We start from the raw sequence: 22,420 nt of genomic DNA, 5'->3' as shown, positions 1-22,420 counted from the left end.
TTATAAACAGGTATCTTACTAAAGTGTGTACATGTACGCAGTGAGGAAAGAAAAAGGTTTAGTGTTGCTTAAAAAGTAGCAAAGTAGTTTATTATGATTTAAAATAGAGAAAAACGGGATCGATAACGACAAAATTCCAAATGATATAGGTTCGGTTTGATTGCGTCTGTTCATGGACAGTAATGGAAAGTGCGGGCTACTGCCCATACCCCCTATCACCGGCTTCGGCAAAATTCAACAATCAGACATGAAGGGGTTTGGATAAGTACTGACAAAGCGGCGTTCGGCATGCAGATGATGAAAAAGCTTGAAATGTACGTTCTACGGTCGTAAGAACATATGACAGCAAATTTTACTGAAATTGACAAGTAATCGTTAAAAATACAGTATTTAGAAAAGAAACATTTTAAATCCATTTAATACAAGACGTAATTACTTTCATTTGCTTCTAGTAAACCTTACGTTAGCTCATAACGTTGTGGAGACGAATAACGGTTTGCATTTGTGAGAAAAGATGTAGATATAAATACTAATAGCATAGTTATCATTTTTTTCCAAATACAATATCAGAAATTTGCTATGATATGAACATAATTATATTTGTTACATATTTTACATCTGATTTGTGTCCATGAACTTTATGGGCATATCTCGTATTTACACTTCAATTTGATATACATGGAAGTGTTTTAACTTTTCCGATTCGACTGATTTTAACAGATATCAGTTTTGTCCAATAATATATGCATCCGTTGTTCAATCGCTTCTATATCCTGTTAATTAACTATTTATCCACACTTATTACATTAGCGAAAATAGTTTTAGATAAGAATTATGGAGATCTAAATAATACAATTTCAATTTTGAAACATAAATTAATTTCATCATAAAATAGAAACATGAATTTAATCCCCATCCCCCATCCCGCACCCATTAAACATATTCGACGCCATTAAGAGCTAACGACAAACACAGTATCAAATGGTCCCGGAAATAAAAAAAAATATTTCTAGGCTGCTAGGTTATTATTATGAACAACTTTGGTTTCAACCTTTGTGGAGTCCTGTAATATACTTAATCTACTACATTTTAGCCGTAACTTTAAAGTAGAGGATTCTTCAACTTATGTTACAATACCAATGATCTTTTTAAAGTCTGAAAATAAGGTTTTGTGTTTCAAGTCATAATATCGGTCTCGTCAGCCTCGCGAGAGTGAAAAGACGACAAAGGAGCGCGGTTTTCTAGTACTTACTCTTGCGCAATGCTCTTTATACAACAACTAAACTTTGATGGTAGCTCCTATTAAATGGCAAATATTAACGTTAATCAGGTAACAGAATATCCGTGCCTATTCACATACTTTCACTTAAATGTCATTTAAAATAATGATAATAATTTTTTAAGATATTCATGTGAATCTGTATGATTTTCAGTCGCAGATACTCTAAATATTTCAAATAATTTGCACATGAGATGACCGATGGTTTGGGGAAAAATCATTCAGTTGTTGTTGTTGTTGTTGTTGAGGGGTGTTTAAGTCGCATTCCATATATAAAACAGAAAGTCGCAAGTTCATGCGTTCAATCTTCCAAATAAAATTTCAAATAATTCTTGTTTATTTTGCAGATCTGTCGCAATTAATCATTTTATACTGTGTTTACTAAGACACATTCTATTTATATACCAACCACTTTATGACCAGGATTTGCAAAATAATGTAACAAGCAAGCGTTCGGGGGTTAAGAGTTGTATAAAACGGGGAAGTGAATTATAAGGTATGATTTTCATTTAAAAAAAAAACAATAATGTTCTTTTACTTATTGTAATTTAAATACAAGTAGCAAATGCTTCTGGAAATAGCCCGCTTAATTTAGGCTTGTGAACTCATAAAACACTTTATGCCTGTCTAGATAGTAATCATATATGTTTGCATGTTGTTTGCATGTTGTTTTTGTTATACATGTATTTGTACTTATATTTTGCGTAGTTTAATATGTTTAACCATGAACAATTAGTAAAAGCAAAAGTAAAGAGGATTGTTTCGATTTAGTAATGTAGTGTGTTTACTTTGGTGGTAACAAAGCTAAGACGAAAAGTTTATAAATATTCACATAATACTGGTGAAGTTAATTTATTTGCAGTGCACTTCAAAAAAGGTAAATCATGCGAGTGTGGACAGTATTGTAATATTTTATTGACCAAAGTCTTTACAGTGAGGCATTGTAGCGTATACATAGCTTTTATCTGGCACCCCTATGTAGTTTTAAATTTTATATTGTCCATTTAATATCAACCATATTTGAATCATTGAATAGGCGCTCGTTGATAAAAGTTTAAAAGGAATCAATACAATATACATGTATACTAGCCAGTCTGTTTATCTTGTAAATTACCGAACTTGGTAAAAAAAATAACACGGTCACAGTTAAACGGAATAATAATTTCTGTTCTTTTTATTTAAACGCAAAATATCGACAAGCAGCATTATAGTACAAAAATTTTAACATCGTTCATTTATAACAGTAGTGGTGGAGGTTATCACCGTTGTTGTCATTTATAAACATTTTTTGAAAGAATAGAAGAATAGAACATGAAGAATTAATGAAGTACTTGCGTCAGTTCATGATTTATTATTGTTAAATATTAAGTGGTTCAGTCTAACAATTTACAAACAATCATACTTGCACTATTAAAGTAATATTTTTAATAGATACGTTTTAACAAACTTCATAACATCATCCGTTTAAGATATTTGTTCAACTTTTTATCTGCAAAACTTCATTAAACTTTGCTTTTTGCCATTGTAAACGATAGCATTTTATTTGTTTAAAATGCTCTTCTATTTTGCTAATTAGTGATTTAACATTTTTTAAGTTTAAATGATTTTTCTTCGTATCAATTAATTAATTAACACTAAATGTAAAGTTATAAAAGTGTTTTCAAAACCTACTTTCCAGGTGCTTAGAAATGAATACTTTTCTGATATCTTTATTGATTGGACTTGCGGTTCACGGATTCCTGATTGAAGGTCAAGAGTTAACCGATTACCTTTGGGATCAGACTAAAGATGAACGCCAGGCTGCCCTAGATTCCGTCTTCGTCAAGGCTATAAGTAATGTAACGCTCGATCCCGTTGAATTTGGTATGATGCTTCTTATATACAACATACACTGGCTTCCCTTAAACTTTTGATATACCATCAATAAAAATATTTTCTTTATTGCATTCTGTTATTGTCGCTGTTGTTGTTGTTGTTATCTTGTAACGGGCTAAAATAGCCGTTTGTTGTAATTGTTAAGGGAAGTTAAATTATGATATTTAGACATATGTACTTTTTAAAATGTCTACATATATAACCACACGAAAATGATGAAAACAACGTTCTTTATTTGCTCGTAGGGTAGGCTTGCCTTGCCTTAAATGAACACCACAATGCTATATAGAGTACTCAGTTACTTAAATTAGCTTTAGAATAGAGCGCCGATAAAACACCAGGGCTAATGTAGCCTTGGTATTTATTATTAATATTTGAGACGCGTCACGAAAAAAAAACAACATAGTGCGTTTGCGACCAGCATGGATCAGGACCAGCCAGCGCATCCGCGCAGTCTGATCAGGATCCATGCTGTTCGCTTACCAACCCTTTTACAAGTAGATAAACTGATAGCGAATAGCATGGATCCTGATCAGACTGCGCGGATGCACAGGCTGGTCTGGATCCATGCTGGTCGCAAATGCACTATGTTGGTTTTGTGACGCGACCCATTTCTATTTCTTTAGGTGCTTATCTTGTCCAGGATGCTATATATCTATATTCGGTGAAGAAAAGCATGGACATGGCTGCGTCTAGAACAAATGAAGAAACTGTTAAAGGGTTCTTACAAAATTACGCTTCCAGACGATACACAAGGTGAGCTGTTTAGTATATTTTCTGTAATATGATTGAACGCTTGAGTAATAATGTATTGAATGAATTGATGTTAATAAAAGAGTATTGTGTCATTCATTGTTCTAAACATAATAATTATTCTTCTGAAGATGTAAGTAACATTATTGTCTGTGTTGTTTTGTTGTGTTAGTTTGTTTTTGTTTTGTTTTCCACACATATGTGAAGGTATGTTACGTTAATTGATAATGAAAGTTCAAAGTTATGATAGGATAAGAATATGAATAAATTAATCCATCGCATTTTATACAATGATAAATAGTTTAAATACACTTGAATTCGTGATAATTCACAGTTAATCTACTTATTCAGAACTGCAATCCCTATAATATGTCCATTTACTTTTTCGTTTCAATACCAGCCTGTACACTAATGCCCTCAAAGATTGGCATATACAAGACCCCAATTCGATCATTTTGGGAAACGAATGTCAAGACTACGTGGATCACCTGTTCAACGTTGCAGAGACCATGGACCCCGTTTATTTCGTGGTTGCTAATATACCCTGTGAAAAACTGTGGCCATGGATCGGAGAACAAATCGGAGTTGGCAAGGTAAACACACACACGCACGCACGCACGTACACCTAAGCAATCAATACTGAAGTAAAAAAATTATATCTCTCAAACCACCTTCTAAAAAGAGACTGTAACTTATAGAGCTAAATGATTTACCGCCTTCCATAATACAGCCTCTTTCATATAATTTGGCTTTAATTCTATGTAAGTGAAAATGGTATTATTTAATGAATTATAGCCTTTTGTAAGATCAAGTGTACTTTTAGGTTATCTTCGTGGATTGAGTTGTATTTGTAAAGACAATTTGCTTAATTATGAGCCTAACAAAAAGTGTAAGAAATTAACATATTTTTATCAGCACCATTTACAATGCAGTTTACTAATTCTTTAAATGATTTTGCGAGGGCATTTCCTATGAATAGAAATATATCAATGACCTACATGTCTGTGATTCATATATCTAAAGATTTGACTTTTAGATATGACATTAAAACTTTATTTTACAAATAAAATGTTCATGTAGATCATATCATCGAGAACTTCTGTTTAAGCAAACGATGCTACCGTCATTTTCAGAGTTGATTTGTATTTGTGCTGAAAATAATCATGATAAACTTTCGTCTATTTCTCACAGAAACATTTTGGCATCTATAATAAGTGGGTGGAAGAAAATTGGCCAGGATCCTAACATTAATGTTCACCTTGAGTTTGAGAAGGTCGCAAATGACGCATTCATCAACGGTAAAATAACAAAGGAGAAAGCACTGGACGTGTACAGAAAGAGCATGCGAGGAGAAGTGGAATTTTTCAATTCAGTGTAAATATAAACGTCTGATTTAAAGTTAAAGAATTCTTGGATTATGCTTGTAAATACAGCATATGCTAAGCAGCTTTTTAATTAAAGTTTTAATCGGCAGTGTTAATCATGAATAAGCACATAGGTATAAGTTACTCAGAAAGTTTGTATTTTCAGAAACTATAAACAAATGTAATTTGTACAAAAAAGCAGATCAACAGCAGTTGCGTAATTTATTTGGAATTTACATGTATATCTATCTATAATTCTTTAACCCTTTACCTCATATATACGCAAAACAACGCACTTTCGACCCCCCCCCCCTTTTTTTAGGCCTCAAATAGTGAAAAAAAATGTCCTTTTAAGGCCCCAAACAAATGTATTCGTTTGAGAAATGTTGCTAAAAAAATGAGCACTTTTTCGGCACCGCCACCCATCCAAAAGATACATCAGGGGGTTGCCAGAAGGGGGATGTGCCCCCTTCTGTTAGGGGGGGTTTGAAGGGAGTCCCCCTCATCGACAAGAAAATTTTGGACTTGTGAGAGGCTATAATGACCCCAGGTCGATCATAATGTAACGTGTAACCAACGCTGAAAAGCCTTTGACTCTATCTCAATCCCTTGAGAAGTTGCAGCACTTTGAAATAAATTTTGATGGAAAAATTGAGGCAAAATAGTGATTTTTGGCAATTTTGAGATGTCCCCTCGTTGCCATGGTAACAGGAAATTTAAGACTGAGCATGTCGTTACAAAGGCAATGGTCCAGTCAACATTTGTGCCAAGTTTGATTAGTATTGAAGCATTTTTCATAGTTTCATAGCAATTTGAACTTGTAACAGGAGGCTTTTCAGTGAAAACGGCCACTTTTCACAATATGCTCATGGAGAAAGGGTTAAAAAGATCAATATTTCTTTAATACCAGTACATATTGTTCTATATTAAGTATAATATATTAGTAACACATGCTAAAGTATGGTCCAATAGAGAGAAAATCCGTATTGTACACAAATGCTGTCCGGGATGACTTTGTAACCGTATTTGGTTATGCAGCGGTTAAAATCTACACTAAATTTTTTTTTAAACGAGGAGGTACTTCGAAATAGGATTATTGTATTGTATGTAATATTTGTTTTCTTTAGATTTTTCTAAACACTTTTAAGATTGAAATCTAATCAAATTTAGTCAAATTTAAGTTCCAGCTGAAGGTACTCTAGCAGTTACTCTATGGTATTATTATTTTCTCTCGGAAACAAAATAATTTAAATGTAAAATAGAGAAAAACTGAATCCCTAAAGAACAGCAAAAATGACAATGCTGTAAATGTTTCAGGCTCGGTTTGATTGAGCCTGTTCATAACCGAAACTGGAAAGTGCAAGTTACCGTCTATTCACCCAAGCACCGGCTCAAGCAGAATTCGACATTAAAACCCCAAAATGGTGACATATCGAATCAAGAAAAGTCCGCAGATGTGTTTGTTCGGCAATTTATACCTTTTTTACTTTATTACAGGTTATCTCCAGGCAAACAAACGCAAGAGGTGCACGATGAGTTATAAATAATGAATTATTGCATTGCTGTAACATAGATATATAATTATACAGGTTGACATTTCTATACAGACACAGTGCAGTCCAGTTAAAGGAAAAACAATATCAATAGAAATGTATTGGAAACACCACCAGCTAATATTTTGCTAGTAATGAAAATATCTGTTACATTGATATTTACGGGACAAGAACTGTTACACGGAGGATAAAGTTCTTATGATAACTTGTCAGAAGTCCTACTGATAATTAATTGTCACAGAGTTTCGCCTTCTCTAGGAAAGCTTTTGTATATACCGAAGAAACATCGTCAAAAATAACTGTTTTTATCTTAAAAAAAAGAGTTTGAGTTGCTTAAATTGATGCTTAAGCTTGCCTTACATATTGTATTATGTGTCAAAAAACACTTTATAGTGCATTTTTCATCGCCTATTGTTGAAAATCTGATAGTTTTGAGTTAAATTTCCAAATTATTTGCTTATTCGTACATATTGACTTGTTTATTTATAATCTTCTTCCTTGACATACTGAATTAGCAAACATATAACTTTTGGACACACCCAACTACGGAAAGAATATCTCGATGAAAACTGCATACAAATCCAAAACAAAGATGGGTAATATAGAGGAGAGTCAGGAGGGAAAAATCACATTTCGATTTTATATTTATTTTTTTTTAAATGAATTTTATATAACTGTTTAAAAAGTTGAAAACTAACCCTGCGATTGACGCATTTTCACAGTCACATCTGGTGTTATGCTTCACATCTGGAGCAGCGGAAATTCACATATACTTTTTACCGATGCTCATTTTTGACATTCATATGGGGTTCCATCCCGTGTATATGTATTGTTTAAAGATCCTGTATGTTGTATACGACGTGAAATTATATATAATTTATGTAAATTATTATGCTTATAAAACAATTTTCAAACACCGAAGAATATGTAAAATATGCACTGCAAATATTTGTACTTATTATATGTAACCATTAGAATATATGCATTCTGTTCTTATTGATAAATTTGACTTGGACATTACAGTATCGAACATTTTTATAACCTCCCTTTATTTACATGAAATGTTAAACTCAGTAATATCTTTATAAATAATGCTTTTTAGAATTTACAAAATTGATAAATCTTAATTTGAGCATCATATTTATCATATAAACCATAAAAAAAACTTGTGTTACAGGATCTTTTACAATTACAGCGAAAGTAGCAGAGTTTCTTCCACTAGGATATTAACATAAGAGAAATGCCCCTCAAACATTGACAAAAGAATTTACGTTTTACTGTGAAAACAATGACAATGTGCATAGTATTACTTTCGTACGTCTGGATAATCATTCCTAACGTTACTCAGTTTAAAGCAAAATATATTGCATCCAATCTTGAGTACATAACAATGTATGAAGATATCTTCCGGTCTATGGAGAGTCATTCCAGTCAGATGCCGGTCTATGGAGAGTCATTCCAGTCAGATGCCGGTCTATGGAGAGTCATTCAAGTCAGGTGATGCTTTAGTGGATTCAATAAAGAAAGGGTGACCTACATCTATTATTAAATACTTACATGTAATTTGTATTGTCATACCATTGTAACAGAAAAGTCTACGTCTCTATTGCAAAAATTGACGCCTTTTACAACTTTACTTATCGTTTGAATACCTGAAGATAACGTACCACCATCTCATTACATTTAGATATAGGTAGTGCATACAACTTCATTATTATGCTGAATTCCTTTTATATGCTTTTGTTTTGTCTACTTCAGACCGAGTACATACTTATTTAATGATCTCTTAAACTGCCAGGAATAATGTATACATGAAAACACCATTCTTGAAAATTGAATTCAAAGCGCATTTTATCATGTAAATCAATGATCTATATCAATCATTTTCCAGTCTGCGAAATCTGCGATAGCAAAAAATGCTATAATTGAAAAAAGGCACAAGAACTGATTTAAGAAAAAATGCCTATACAATCTGTCATGGTCCTAAGTTTAAATTTCAATGTAAAACTTTACTTTTAAGGATAAATAAATATGCTTTAAAATGTGTTCTTGTTGTTGATTTTTTTTATTTTCATTGCTAATTAGTACGAGTAGTACTCTAAAATTTATGATATAAAGTCTTCCTAAAACACTTAAATGTTGATTCTTATGTTTCAATTTTATGTGATTATGTCTAGGTAGATTCGTCGCATAAGCGGTGGATAAAATATGGCCGTTTGCTATTGTCGGTAAGAATTATGACTAAATTTTACTTCATGTTTTAATGTTTTACTGTATTGATTATAACCGAATCGTTATATGTATTTCTATCGTACATGTAGCTTAAGTTTTGTGTAGAAATACTAAAAACCTTGAAAAAGAAACAAAGGCCAAATCCCCGTGAACAGCAATGCCTCTTTAAAGTCGTGGCATAGAAAGAGGGATAGCTACTATAATTTACCCAACACATGTCCCCCTTTTTTCACATGTGATCTTAGAAAACTGATTTGCCCAATTTTTCTTCTTAACTTCAGTTAATTGGTTTCTTCAAAGTTCAAATTAAATTTTCATAAGAAAATTTGAGACAAATGATACTAAAATCAGCCGGAACTGGTAGTACCCATCCACCCTTTTTTGGACCTGAACTCAACCAGAGCACGATTTGAGGCCTAGAAGCTAATACGTACGGTCTTCCTGCAACAACACGCGCCTGGGTTAAGTTAAATCGTCAACTTGTTTTTGGCTGGTCAGTTATAGGAACATGTATATCACCGTCTTTTTCAATTTTCATCATGAACGTTTGCGAAAGTCATAAATCACATGAAATACATGCAAAATTATTGCATGACTTTAAGAAAAAAATCAATATTTTACCCTACCATTTACATATACCTTATATGTCCTCGTCAATCTTAGTTTGAAAATCAATGATATTTGAAAAAATATCAGAAAAGGACGGAACTTTTAATTTATTTATTTTTTATTTATACAAATAACATCATCACATTCCATACAATTTCCAAGCTAAATTTTAAGTAGATCTACATAAATATCATCACATTTGTTTCTAAGATTATAAGAAACTATTCATACTTTATTCATTCAAAGAGTGAATCAGTTAATTTGTATGATCAGTTCAAAAGTTTACTTCTGTCCATTTAGTATTTCAGTTTTATTACCTGGTTTATAATTAGTATAGATCTATGAAATATCTTATTTCTACCATTTTTAAAATAAAACTGATAATGGGATAACATTGGTTGAAATCATTAATTATACAAAGTACAAAAAAAACATATAAATGGTAAATTAATTAAATTTCATTTAACATTCCTTGGTAAAGGGAACACAATCATCTCTCACAATTATGAAACAGTAACAAAATCTGAAATATTACATGTGTCTCTATTTTTTGAAAGTCATAAACTAAAGATAGCTGCAGTCCCGTGCTTAAATGGTCTTGGGTTTTAAATAGTCTGGTTCTCGTCGTTCTATAAAATTTATTGAACGGAGAGAAAAGCCAGGAAATCCAGACTAGGGTTTTAAAATGCATGAAAATTGATACGGTGTATAACGGGATATAGTCATATCAATAAAGCGTCTAAGTCCATGACAACCGTTACGTTTAACACAATTTTTGATGACGTATTGTACAATAACAAAATGAAAGCAAGTGCACCAATTAGGAAAATTAGTGTTAATTAGAACAAATTTGCACCATGTCAGAAAGGTAACATTCAGAAAACTTGATATCATTTTTATTGCGCTGAATATGTTCTATATGTATGTCACATTGTAACACAAAATCTAAAAGAAATTAGTTTACTAAAAGCGACTCCAAATTTTTAACTGATCCTGCCACATAGACCATACAATCATGTATGTTGATATCTTTTTTCCCCCCAAAGAAACAGCTTTTATATTACAGTTTTTTAACAAATAGGATAGAATGGTCACTGAGATTGACTAATAATTATATGTTGCAAGTCATTTACTACTGTAAATTAATCAGGCTTTATCAAATTATTAACGGATTAACTGATTAAGGCCTAGCTGACCATTAATTACTCGTACATGTAAAGCTTCAAAATAGTCAATTAACTGATACAGAGATGGCATTTACCATTTGAAATTGTAAATAATGTGTGAGCATATTTTACATGATAAGGAAGTAGGCAAAGCCCATGAAGGGGGAAGTCTGAGGCCTGCAGGACAGGGCGGACCGTGAGACAGGGCGGACCGTACCAGGGCGGACCGTGACTCGAGACTCGGCGGACCATATTTTGGGACAGGGCGGACCGTCGCTTGAGACGAGGCGGACCTTGATTTAAAAAAGTATTTTTATGTGGGTTAATGTAATAAAAATATTCAATTATTGATGTTTTTATTCTTCGTAATAATATTTCAATTCAAATATAAAAGTAAAAATATAAAATAAGTTTTAAAAGTTCATGTGTAATTGTATATTAATTTGCTGAATGGACGATGTCACTCGAGACGAGGTGGACCGTGATTTAAAAAAGTTATTAAAGTATTTAATTGTGGATGATTTTGGTATTCTTTATAATATTTCAATCTAAACCTTTCTATGTAACATATATGTAACATATATATACTGAACCAAAAAGAAACTTTCGCAAAGTATGTGCTAGTTGTTCAAGGGTACCACTTAGATGTACACACTTGTTTGTATACATGTAGTAGCTTGTAAAACTCAATCGGTCAGCTTATCTCTGTATAAAAGCCTAATATATTTATTCAACGTAAAAATTGAGTTTCAAAAGGATTGAAAAACTGTACTAACATATCTACATTCAAACTTGGAGAAAGTTTCTTTTTTGTTTCAGTATATTAGAGTAGTTTCATACTTTTTTCTCAAGAAAATTATTTGTAACTGCGTCGACTTACGCAGGTAATAATTGACCAATTATCAGGTATTACAATGCCATTGTTTGTATAAGGCGCTTACGCTGCTAAAATTGACAAACTTTATTAAACAATTAGACACATAAAAAACATATATTTTGTTGTACAATACACGAAATAACAATGATAATGAAATGAATTACATCACATTAAAATTATTTGGAATACGTACAACACAATAACAAAAAAAAATAAAGTGACATATTTAAAGAACAAAACTATTTTATTAAAATTTACATAATAAGCACAAACACATGAAATAAAAAGAACACTGACATATAATTTATTAAACAATAAGACTTTTAAAACTTACTGTATATAATATTTTTACTTTTATATTTGCATTGAAATATTAATACGAGGAACAAAAACATCAATAATTTAATGCTTTTATTACATTCCTCCACATATAAATACTTTTTTAAATCATGGTCCGCCTCGTCTCGAGTGACGGTCCGCCCTGTCCCAAAATATGGTCCGCCTAGTCTCGAGTCACGGTCCGCCCTGGTACGGTCCGCCCTGTCTAACGGTCCGCCCTGTCCGTAATTCAGTCTGAGATATAAAAAAAAAGATTCCTTCATTTTTTTATTTTACATTTTTTCTGGAACATACGATATAGTACATCCCAGATTTTTTGTTTTAAAAGCATCATTCGGTATTTCATGAACCGCTTCTGTTTGGAAGGAAAGAATCATACTAGTGAAATGTCTATTGGGCTAGTGAATATTCCAATGTGGTAGCCCGACCAGCCTATTGGATTCAAATCCGAATTTTATACACTACCATAGGATATATATATTTATTACATTGTACTGGCAAATGTTTATTAACTTATACTTAACCTTTACTATCATTTTTATAATATATACACATACACACACAGAGCAAATACATGTATATCAGTTTTAAATGGTACTCTTACAGGGTGTCATAGAGGCAGTTGTTGGTATTAAAATTAAAAAAAAAATATTTTCGTTGAATTCGATTTACTTTTGCACGGGTCAATAACCAATCATAACTCCTTCTGCCTTTCTCCACCATTATTCGAAACAATAACAAAGCCATTTTGCCTTATTTGCCATCAATCAGCTCACCTCTATGATTATTCTTTAGCTGAAAAGTTGTGATGGCCTTAGTAAATTATGTGCAGCATTTTGTTGTGAATTGTTTCAATACATTAAGTGGACAAATTTTTCATTAGGTCTGAAAATAATCTGAAAAGCTTAAATCAAATGTGCAGAGAGACAAAGAGTATGACCTGTGACAAACGCATGTTTAAAGATAGCTTGTTAATTGATTTTACTTGGCTCAGAAAATACGAAAAATAATTCGGACAAACTAAATTGTCATGTTTGCAGAATGAACTTCCCCGAACCGCAGATACGACTTTGGTCCTTTATATAAGGACTCTCTTACATTGCATCAAATGTTGTCCAAACGTGTCATATAGGTGTCCAAATACAAGTTTTAGCAAACAGTAAACAACGATCCAATTTGGTGAGATAAATAAATATTTAAAAAAAGATGTTTTTCACTCTTTATTTGGACAAGTGAACTTTAGCTGTGTACAAGAAGAAATTTTAGTCCTGTTCAATTCATCCCACAACTTGCTGGAACACAAGCAAGCCCATGCAGGGTAACACAAAAAAGGGTCAGGGAGGGAAATGTTAGTCCCCGGAAGGGCAGTGCTGCCTTGTAAATGCGAGATTGGTATGAATTAAACAAAAATGATATGTTAAGACCCCCTTACATCAACCATCATGCAGTTATTCGCCTTGTCTTTAAAACTTCATCAAAATATTTTTGTATCACTTTGTAAACAGACCAAACCATATCTTCTATTTATACAACCCAAGCATTCTTCAATTTAATATGGGGTGCAGAACAAAATGTGTATTTTAAACATAAAATTTTTGGTTCTGGTGCAAGAAATACTGTATTTATATTATCAAAGAAAAAAGGGAAATACATGTACTTGCTTATCTTGACAATATGAAGTCGTTAAACAAGGGACATAATTCTGAAGGCTATAAACTTCGAGTTATGCACCTTTAGTGGCATATTATCGTTATTTAATGTTACACATAACTTTTGTTTATTGTAGCATTACAGACAGTGGTCATGATACCAATTCTACGTTTGGTACAAGTCACACAAATACGTCAGAAATTACAGGCACACTTGGGAAAATAAATACCAACAACAAGCATTTCAGCTATAATTATGATGATACTCTCCCGAAGGTAGTAAGTTAATGGTTTGTTATAACATATTTTTTTCTTAGCATGTCTTCATATTTCAATGGACAGTTGTAATTTGCATAGTTGCATGAAGAGAAAAAGGAAATAATTTTACCATTGATATTTTTTTTTCATAGTAACTGCTCATTAGAAACTATCTTTATGAATTCATCTAAGGTGTGTCTATATACAGTTCAGAGTTCACACTAAAGGTTACACAAAGTGCCCTTGAAGTGCACTAGATGTGCACTTCAATGTGCACATGTATTGCTAGGCCTTTCTTGATATGATATCAAGTTTGTGTATCAGTCAATGTGTCCCTCACACCCAAACTCATGGATGAAGTATAGGGGATAGTGGGGGGAAAATGATCAATGTTTTTTATCATCTGATTGTCCCCACACTAATGGGCCAATGTGTTGGCTTTGTCTTGGTGCCTGAACAGCAGGGAAATATCCAGCCTCCAGTGCAAGGCCATTTAGTGGGGACTTTACCATCTGGCTGAATGTTCCTGCAGGATAGGTGACCTCAATACCACACCTTTGACAATCCAAAACTAAGTTTGATGTTCCCTATGATTTGGAGGGCTGGTGTTACATGTGGACAATTGATGCATTATTCATGCAGGAGAGTCGCTCTTAATTTTAACAATTCAAAATTGACTTGTCCCTTGTTAATTTCATGGTTTAACAGAGAAAAAAAATTAATTGAACTGTATTTGGAATAAGCTTGAATAGACCTTGTTGATGTACCTGGACTGGTTTCACACTGTTGCGATACATATAACTGATGACAGTCTCAGAATTGTGATATATACATATAGCTTTACACTACAAAATTGGCTATTTGCGAAGTTCTCATAATTTCTGGTTTTTTTTAGTGTCAAGTTACAGGTAGATTAAAACTGGAATATCAGGTTAAAATAATATTATTTATTTTTCAGTTGCCTTCACATAAGTTCCGATATTCTGTATGGCATGACCTCAGACAGACATGTTTAACTGGAGACCAATTACATGCTCCAAGAGTCAGAGCTGGTATGTTTAGTTTAATATATACCCTAATACTATTAGAACCTATGTAAGGTATTAAAGGGAGGACAATTTTTAGCACAACTATTTGTAAAACAGGGAGAGCATTGGTTCATCACACTAAATTGGTAAAGTTTTTGTGTACATCTTGGTATCTCCACAACTACTATAGGGAATGGGTTAAAAATTATTACTTGCATAGGAGATTACCTTCCATGGTCCATTAGCTCTACCATGATTTTGACAGAATTATGGCCATTATTCTTCTTTAGCTTGAGCTTTGTTAAATAATAGTGGAGCCCCCTGTCCTACTGACAGCTGTTGTTGTTTGTGTGTTTGTTGTTTTTTTTTTTAGCTTACACCAAATAGTATTGTATGGTTAAAAGAATGAACTCTATGGAGGTCAATCTATAATGCTAAATATAAAGATAATAATTATTACTGTTTAACTCCAGAGTAAATATAATATTATTGTGATATAAATATTTTAGGTCCACCAGAAAAAGAGAAACAATTTAACCGTGTGATTGAGGATGGTCTACCTATCCACCATGATTTGTCAGGTAGGAGGAGACAAAATCATATGAATGAGTTGGAAAACTGGGAAAGTGCAGAAGTAAGTGAAATAAGTACCTTAATAGTTTCTCTTTAAGAAAATGCTAAATGCTTAAAATGGGTTAATTGCTTGCTGCAGCTTTGTCTTAATTTCTTTTATGTTTACTTCACTAAAATTTTATAATCATGGTCTTGCCAAATTTTGAATATGTATATAATATTCTGTTGTTAATTTTAGGGATTTTTAGATTAAAATGCTAAATTTAAGTAGCTGGAAGTAGTTAATCTGGTTGGAGTGTTCCAAACATTCAGGTGACCAAGAACTGTTGTTAAAATCAATGGCCTTTAGGTGGTGTATAACATAGATCTATTCAACATAGAATTCACATACCATATCACAGACAGTTCAAGAAGAATTAACTTTCTTTACTTAAAGCTGCAAGCTGAGTGACATTAAGCCATTTCTTTATTTTCTTAAAACCCGATTCCATTACAGGGATATTACATAAATTTAAAATAATCATTAGGATTTCTTAATATACTTTTAAAGTATTTTTTGTGTCTTGACACTGTAAAAGTGAAGACTGGGCAGTTGATAATATATAAACTTGTTGCCAAATGTTACACTCATAAGTTTTTCTTATTATCAGTCTCAATGTTTATAATTATGAGCCGCGTCATGACAAAACCAACATAATGTGTTTACGACCAGCATGGATCCAGACCAGCCTGCGCATCCGTGCAGTCTGATCAGGATCCATGCTGTTCGCTATCAGTTTCTCTACTTGTTATAGACTTTGTAAGCGAACAGCATGGATCCTGATCAGACAGCGCGGATGCGCAGGCTGGTCTGGATCCATGCTGGTCGCAAACGCACTATGTTGGTTTTGTCATGACGCGGCTCTTATTATGATCATAATTTCAGGTGATCAACTTGTGTTATCAGGAACTGTGTCACGAATATCAATGGAAGAATTTTTACAGGATTCTGGCAAAATGCCAATCTGCTGTCACAATTAACATCTCCTACAACACCATTGTCAGCTTAAAACAAATCAAATTTTCAAGGTATGATGTTTAATTAACATTTGGACACCTTAGTGCAATAACTGGTTAACTCCAATTAGATTTAGAAGAACTTAACCCATTACTGCACTAAGATGATGATTTATAGCTTTAAATGAATAATACTAAACATACAGTGTCAAAATATAATGTATATACAAACATCTTTGAATTTGCTCATCACCGTTTGAAAAAAAGCAGTATTTTTAGTGCGTCATCGCAACAATTTTGAATGAGCAGCTATCGAAAATAAATTAGAAATTTTGCCAATACAAATGCTCAGATTTTTCAGAAACAGTTCAAAACCTGTTAAAATAGGTATGAAATATTATTTTTATGGAAGCTATTTGAGGCTTTGTATCGTGCTACAAACAGGGTGGAAGTTTGATATCGTGCGAGACCAAAGCTCAAACAAGATATTAGTTCATCCATGCTGCAAGTAGTAAAATACCTGACCTCAAAAAAGTACTTCAGCATAATTTTCCTGTCAAAATATACCTGTAAATTTCAAGAGTAAGAGAGATTTAGTTACTGGACTTTTAATAGTTTTTTTTTTCACAAATAGAAATACAGCTGTCAAGTTGTAAAATTCATGAATGACAGATGAATTAATAATGCATCAATATTGCAAAAGAGGTCACACCCTATGACGTATTGGTTCTTGCTTTCATAACTATACTATTAGTTTGTAACACTCATAGCAAGAGAGAACCATGAAGAAAAAAAGTTTTGCACTGCCATTATATGGTACCATACTGTCACTTACATAATACATAATTTTCTGTCCTTTGAATGGTATTAGGGCCTATGATTTATGAGTATTTTAGAAAGGAAATGTATAGGGGTATACTAATATTTATATTTTTGAGATGCAGCAGATGATGTATTACTCATTTGTTTTGTTTGTTTTTTTACTTTTTAGATGTGAGTACATCAATATGCATGCAAACTACATAGGTTCTATAAAGGTATGTAAACTTAATAAATAAAAAAGACTGTAATATATGAACAACATATTTGGAAGAACTGGGTTTGACAGATAATTAATGCCTGCAATCACCTGCATAGATTTTATCTATATGTATGATACCAACAATCAGCTAAATGTTAAAAACTAACCTGTTACAGAGGTCATTTCTTGAGAAATCTATTCAGTGTCAGTTATTATACACTTACATGTATCATCCTTCATCATTGATGCAAGACTGTCACCAGATTATCTCAATAGTTGCAGTATGACTTAAAAACAAAAAACATGAAGGACCAAGTCTTGTCTATACTTTTTATAAGGTCTTATATCATATCAACTTTATCGAGCTTTATTGATGGGAAAAGACCTTGGGTGCCCATTCCTGCATTATTTCATGCATCAGTGGGTACCTGAATAAAAAGTACTGACTTTTTGTAAGATAGCTGGATATCTTCCTCAAATGAAAGAATCCAAAGTCCCTGTAGAGATTCCAACCCACAGTGATGAGTGGTAACTAATTTGAAAACAGCAACCTGAACCACTATAGCCATGTAGGTGCCTAATATAGAATGTTCACTGTATGAAAAACTCATGCCAATATTAATGTTATATCTTAAAATGTTGTTGCTTTTGATTATTGTGAAGGGAAAAATGAAAGGAAAGTACTGTTGTTCTATTTGTTATCACTTTAATAATCTTCCAACTTTTCACTGTATTGAAATCGGAAATATATATATATTTATATTTTTTACCAGGACTTCCCATCTTTGCCTAAAGCAAAGAAAATAGTTGCAACAGATAACAACATAAAGACATTGGATGGGTTACAAAGTCTTCGTGGGACACCTTTAGAGGAGTTATACCTCAGTGGAAACAACTGCTCCTTTGAGATCAACTACAGACAAAAGTAAGGCGCTCAAATGACTGAATTATTTCTTAGTTTTGTGTAACATTGGTTCTGTAATTTTATATTAACCATTTAGCATCGTGGCTCTTGATCCCCATTTTTATTGACAATTATTGGAACTGTTATGCCAAAAAAAGTTGACTTTTTCCCATGTAAAAGAAAATTCCCTACAATGAAAAACATATTACATGGTCGTTCAAGTGGTAAAAAGTTAAATCAAATGAAATATTTTCATAAAATTTATGAATGATAAAATTACGGTCTTTCCATAATCTATAATCTTCTAGTTGATTTACAAAAGAGTTGTGACATAGAATGTCTTTTGATATTTAACATACCTGAATATTGTATGTAAACAGAATGAAATGTTCCAGAATCCTGCAATATTATAGGGTTTGTGACTGTTTAGCAATGACTTTGTGCATGCACAATTCGCTTTTGAGGAAAAATACAATAATTTTTTCACTCATATTTTTAATTTAAAATAATTCCTTTAACAAAAACTTTGTAAATTGCAGGCAGCAGATAATCAAATTCATATATTATTATTATAAATAGTGAAAATAATTTCATTGCTTATGATATCAAAGCCTAGGAAAACTAGCATGTTAGATACAGTCTGCTTATGACGCTTTTCTTCAGTTGTGAACTTAAAAAGCAGTAATGTTAGACATTTCTTTATTTTATACATCACAAACTTGAGCTATGAAATTCAGGCTACTTGTATTTGGTGATTGATCTCTGCCAAATAAATGTGATGAACCCACTGGCTAAAAGGCTGACATTACGAGGTTAATATACATCTTTGAGTACAATACTGAAATCTATTGGATATTGTACACAGCTGTCAAATATATATTAGAAGAGGTGCTAGCAGAATCCTATAGAATCAGTATTGTACTGTATTGAACTTTGGTACTTTGCCTACAGTAATGTTTGGACTCTTGAAAATAAAAATAAGGCTAGATGGAGTAAAATAGTGATTTGATATGGACTTTTTGTGCTGGATCTGATAGTGATTTAAATTTGGAGTGTTTAATAACAGCTATAAACTCCAGTTTTGATTTTCTGTGCTCATTATTTCAGATGTTCAGGAATGTATTGACGTATATATTTTATATTTTTCAGAGTATTTCAGACCTTGCCCAATCTGAGAATTCTTGATGGTGTTGCAAGATTACCTAGTGACAGTGAATTTGTTGAAGATGAGACCCAACCAGATAATTCCAGATGTACAATTTTATGAACATTTCATACGTAGTTGGACTTTCCAACATTTACAAATTGTATCTTAAATAAGATGCATGAGCAGCCTTGATTTAAGTTACATCAAAGATAAAGCTTTAATTATCAAATAAAAAAAATATTCTGCTGTTTGTCCAGTCTGCAATAAAGATTTAATTAGGTTACCTTTTAAGGCATCATAAATCAAAATTAATTGTGCATCCTGCTGTGTAATTTAAGAGATATTTTTTTCAGACAATCTTTACATTTTGAAAATCAAAAAGAAAGAAAAAGAGTAAGTGAAGCTATTTCATGGTGCACTCGGCTTTGGTTATCCTTTTTGTTGTCATTTGTGGTCTTCTTCTGTATTGACTAAGCTATTACTGTGGCTAAATCTTGTTGAGTTCTTCTTGCCACACTAAATAAAGGTCAAAGGTTAAGGTCACTTACTTAATTCACATTTAATATACTTGTTCATTATCAAAGTGTGAAGACATAGTCTCAAGAGCAGATAATTCTAAAATAATAGTAAGCAGTTTTTTTTTACTTCTAAGATGTTTTTACCAATATTAACCTCTTAGTGAAGGTTATTTTCTCAAAAACTATCAAAAGATATTCATTTTTAACTTGGAATACTTGTTCAGATCAATATTGGAATGCTTTCTAAAGAGCAGATAACCCAGATGGTTATTTTTGCTTATTGATCCCCCTTTGGTATATATTCATGTTTTTCTTTTTTGGGGGGAAGGGGGGGAGGTGAAAACAAACAAACAAAAAGAATGTACACAAATTATTAGATTTTTTCTTGCTCGCTTAAAACTTTGTGCAGGATCTTATAGGTGTTAACTGATTACTGAATTACAATAATGTGTGATACCTGCAGATCAAACATACTATATTGTTACCATTTTAGATATTATACTTTGAAGCCTAGGTACTTGCCTTGAAAACACTTTTATATTCAAGAAATTTCCAACATTAAATTATTGTACTTTTATTGTTTAAATATAATCATGCACTGAACTGCCTTAGAAACACAGTGGTTTTGAAATTACAGTGATGTTATAAATAATGTAAGGACATGAATTTCTTTAAAAATCAGTCATAAAAATAACAACAATTGTAACAAATAAATGAAATATTTAGTCTGTGAAATATTATTATTAACCTGTGAAATATTAAATCACTTTAATTAATTCTAAAGAAACAAATTGAAATGAAAACAAATTCAATTCAATTCATTGTACATCTTTATAGGTGAATTCTTATTGTGAATTGTTATTGATATGCATTTGAAGCATTTTTATGAACAGCATTTCTTAACTTGAATTTATTAATTGCAGTTTTACCATATTGCATTTGTTAAAAGTCTTGTTATTGTCCCTTTTTTTCTTCCATTTTTTTACTAACTGTAACATGTTGTAGATTTTATATTGTTAGTCTGTGATTATGCAATAATATTTGTATGTCTGGAACATACCATGTAAATAATGTCCTTTAACTCATTATGATGTTTATGTGTTAATTTTAGTCATGTTTTTTTACCTTTTAAAATGTATAAAGCTTTATCTATTCCACCTGTAGTTTACAAAAATTTTGTTTAAATTTGAAAAAGTTAAAATACAATATGCCAGTCTTTAAGAAATATATTTACTTTTGAGAGAATGGCACATGTACAAAAAAAATGCTTAACTGTTTAAAACCTACTTAAATGGCAGCATAACTTTTTGTTCTAGAACATTTTACTCTGTTCACATACAGTTTCATATTTGTTAAATATCGGAAATATTCTGCTGTAACTCTTTCTAGAATTTACCATACAAATATGGAAACATTATGATATCACCATTTTCAATGGTTAAAATGTTTCAATAGGTTATAGCTTTATACATTTTAATGATTATCATTTTGAAATATTATTTTGTTTTTTATAATTCCCCTTTCACCTTGTTATTTATTTTATCCTTTTTTTGTGTAGAAATGTTTTGATACATTATATATATATCTCATCCCTTTACTTCTTATCCGTCCAGTTTTTATATTAACCTTTATAGAATTTTGTTCTCTATTTAGTAACAGACATAATGACTTGCCCTCCAGTAATAAATTACAAATGTTAAAGGGACTCTCCTGATGTTATTCCTTTTACATGACAGAACAAAAATACGATATTCAATTGATTTCAGGGCATATTTCTAAATTATCTTTTGAATATCTTTCTGTTTTAAATGCCCCACCTGATCTATGGAAGAAAATCAAATTTTAAGTTTTTAGGCTTAAGACTTTTGTACCTCAGTGGAGTTCCTTTAAAATAAAGTATAAGGTATTAATTGTCTTAAGATTGATTCTGAGTATAGTAGATTCTAATATATTTCACTCAGTGGACACCAACTATTATGTTTTCACTCATGGATACCCCACTTATGAAAATATTACATCTGGTGTCCACTCAGTGAAATATATTTCAATCTTACATGCAAAACAAACAAATTTCTTCTCTATATTAGTATGAAGTATAAACTTGTATTAAAATCATTGAAACAGATCTGATGATAGGTTGAGGAAATATATTTTTATATGCCCCAAAGAATTTCGGGCATATTATGTTATACCCCCTGGCGTCCGTCCGTTCGTTTGTCCGTCCGTCCGTTAGCAATTTGGTTTCCGGAGCATAACTTAAGTTCCATGTGGCCCACAAT

The 22,420-nt window shown here is 32.0% G+C and overlaps 2 protein-coding genes across 3 annotated transcripts; both read left to right on the top strand.

Annotated features, from left to right (window-relative positions):
- Positions 1–1,669: 1,669 nt before the first annotated feature.
- On the top strand, positions 1,670–8,869 carry LOC132724109 (uncharacterized). Its single transcript, XM_060708923.1, has 6 exons — positions 1,670–1,775; positions 2,958–3,142; positions 3,781–3,910; positions 4,308–4,500; positions 5,099–5,281; positions 6,769–8,869. Exons 2-5 carry the CDS (start codon positions 2,968–2,970, stop codon positions 5,150–5,152), a joined length of 552 nt encoding a protein of 183 aa, XP_060564906.1. The 5' UTR covers positions 1,670–1,775; positions 2,958–2,967; the 3' UTR covers positions 5,153–5,281; positions 6,769–8,869.
- A 1,520-nt stretch (positions 8,870–10,389) lies between these two features.
- On the top strand, positions 10,390–21,122 carry LOC132724108 (protein tilB homolog). Of its 2 annotated transcripts, none has more exons than XM_060708921.1 (8): positions 10,390–10,533; positions 13,834–13,972; positions 14,913–15,006; positions 15,492–15,616; positions 16,481–16,623; positions 17,543–17,588; positions 18,346–18,497; positions 19,626–21,122. In XM_060708921.1, the coding sequence occupies exons 1-8, from the start codon at positions 10,523–10,525 to the stop codon at positions 19,741–19,743; spliced, it is 828 nt and encodes a 275-aa protein (XP_060564904.1). In that variant the 5' UTR covers positions 10,390–10,522; the 3' UTR covers positions 19,744–21,122. The 2 variants fall into 2 exon arrangements, with proteins under 2 accessions (XP_060564904.1, XP_060564903.1); XM_060708920.1 differs by having other exon boundaries at positions 13,834–13,975.
- The last annotated feature ends 1,298 nt before the right edge of the window (positions 21,123–22,420 follow it).

This window comes from Ruditapes philippinarum, unplaced genomic scaffold, assembly GCF_026571515.1.
Source record: "Ruditapes philippinarum isolate M1 unplaced genomic scaffold, ASM2657151v2 ctg4197_1_1_1_1, whole genome shotgun sequence".
Classification (NCBI taxonomy): domain Eukaryota; kingdom Metazoa; phylum Mollusca; class Bivalvia; order Venerida; family Veneridae; genus Ruditapes; species Ruditapes philippinarum.
This window is presented reverse-complemented; position numbering and strand designations above follow the sequence as displayed.

Excerpts from the sequence above, each read along its gene's own strand:
- LOC132724109 (XM_060708923.1), top strand. The coding sequence starts at position 2,968 with ATGAATACTTTTCTGATATCTTTATTGATTGGACTTGCGGTTCACGGA. Across the intron at positions 3,911-4,307 it reads GCTTCCAGACGATACACAAG|CCTGTACACTAATGCCCTCA; the intron begins GTGAGCTGTTTA and ends TTTCAATACCAG. Across the intron at positions 4,501-5,098 it reads AACAAATCGGAGTTGGCAAG|AAACATTTTGGCATCTATAA; the intron begins GTAAACACACAC and ends TATTTCTCACAG.
- LOC132724108 (XM_060708920.1), top strand. Across the intron at positions 13,976-14,912 it reads ATGATACTCTCCCGAAGGTA|TTGCCTTCACATAAGTTCCG; the intron begins GTAAGTTAATGG and ends TTTATTTTTCAG. Across the intron at positions 15,007-15,491 it reads TGCTCCAAGAGTCAGAGCTG|GTCCACCAGAAAAAGAGAAA; the intron begins GTATGTTTAGTT and ends TAAATATTTTAG.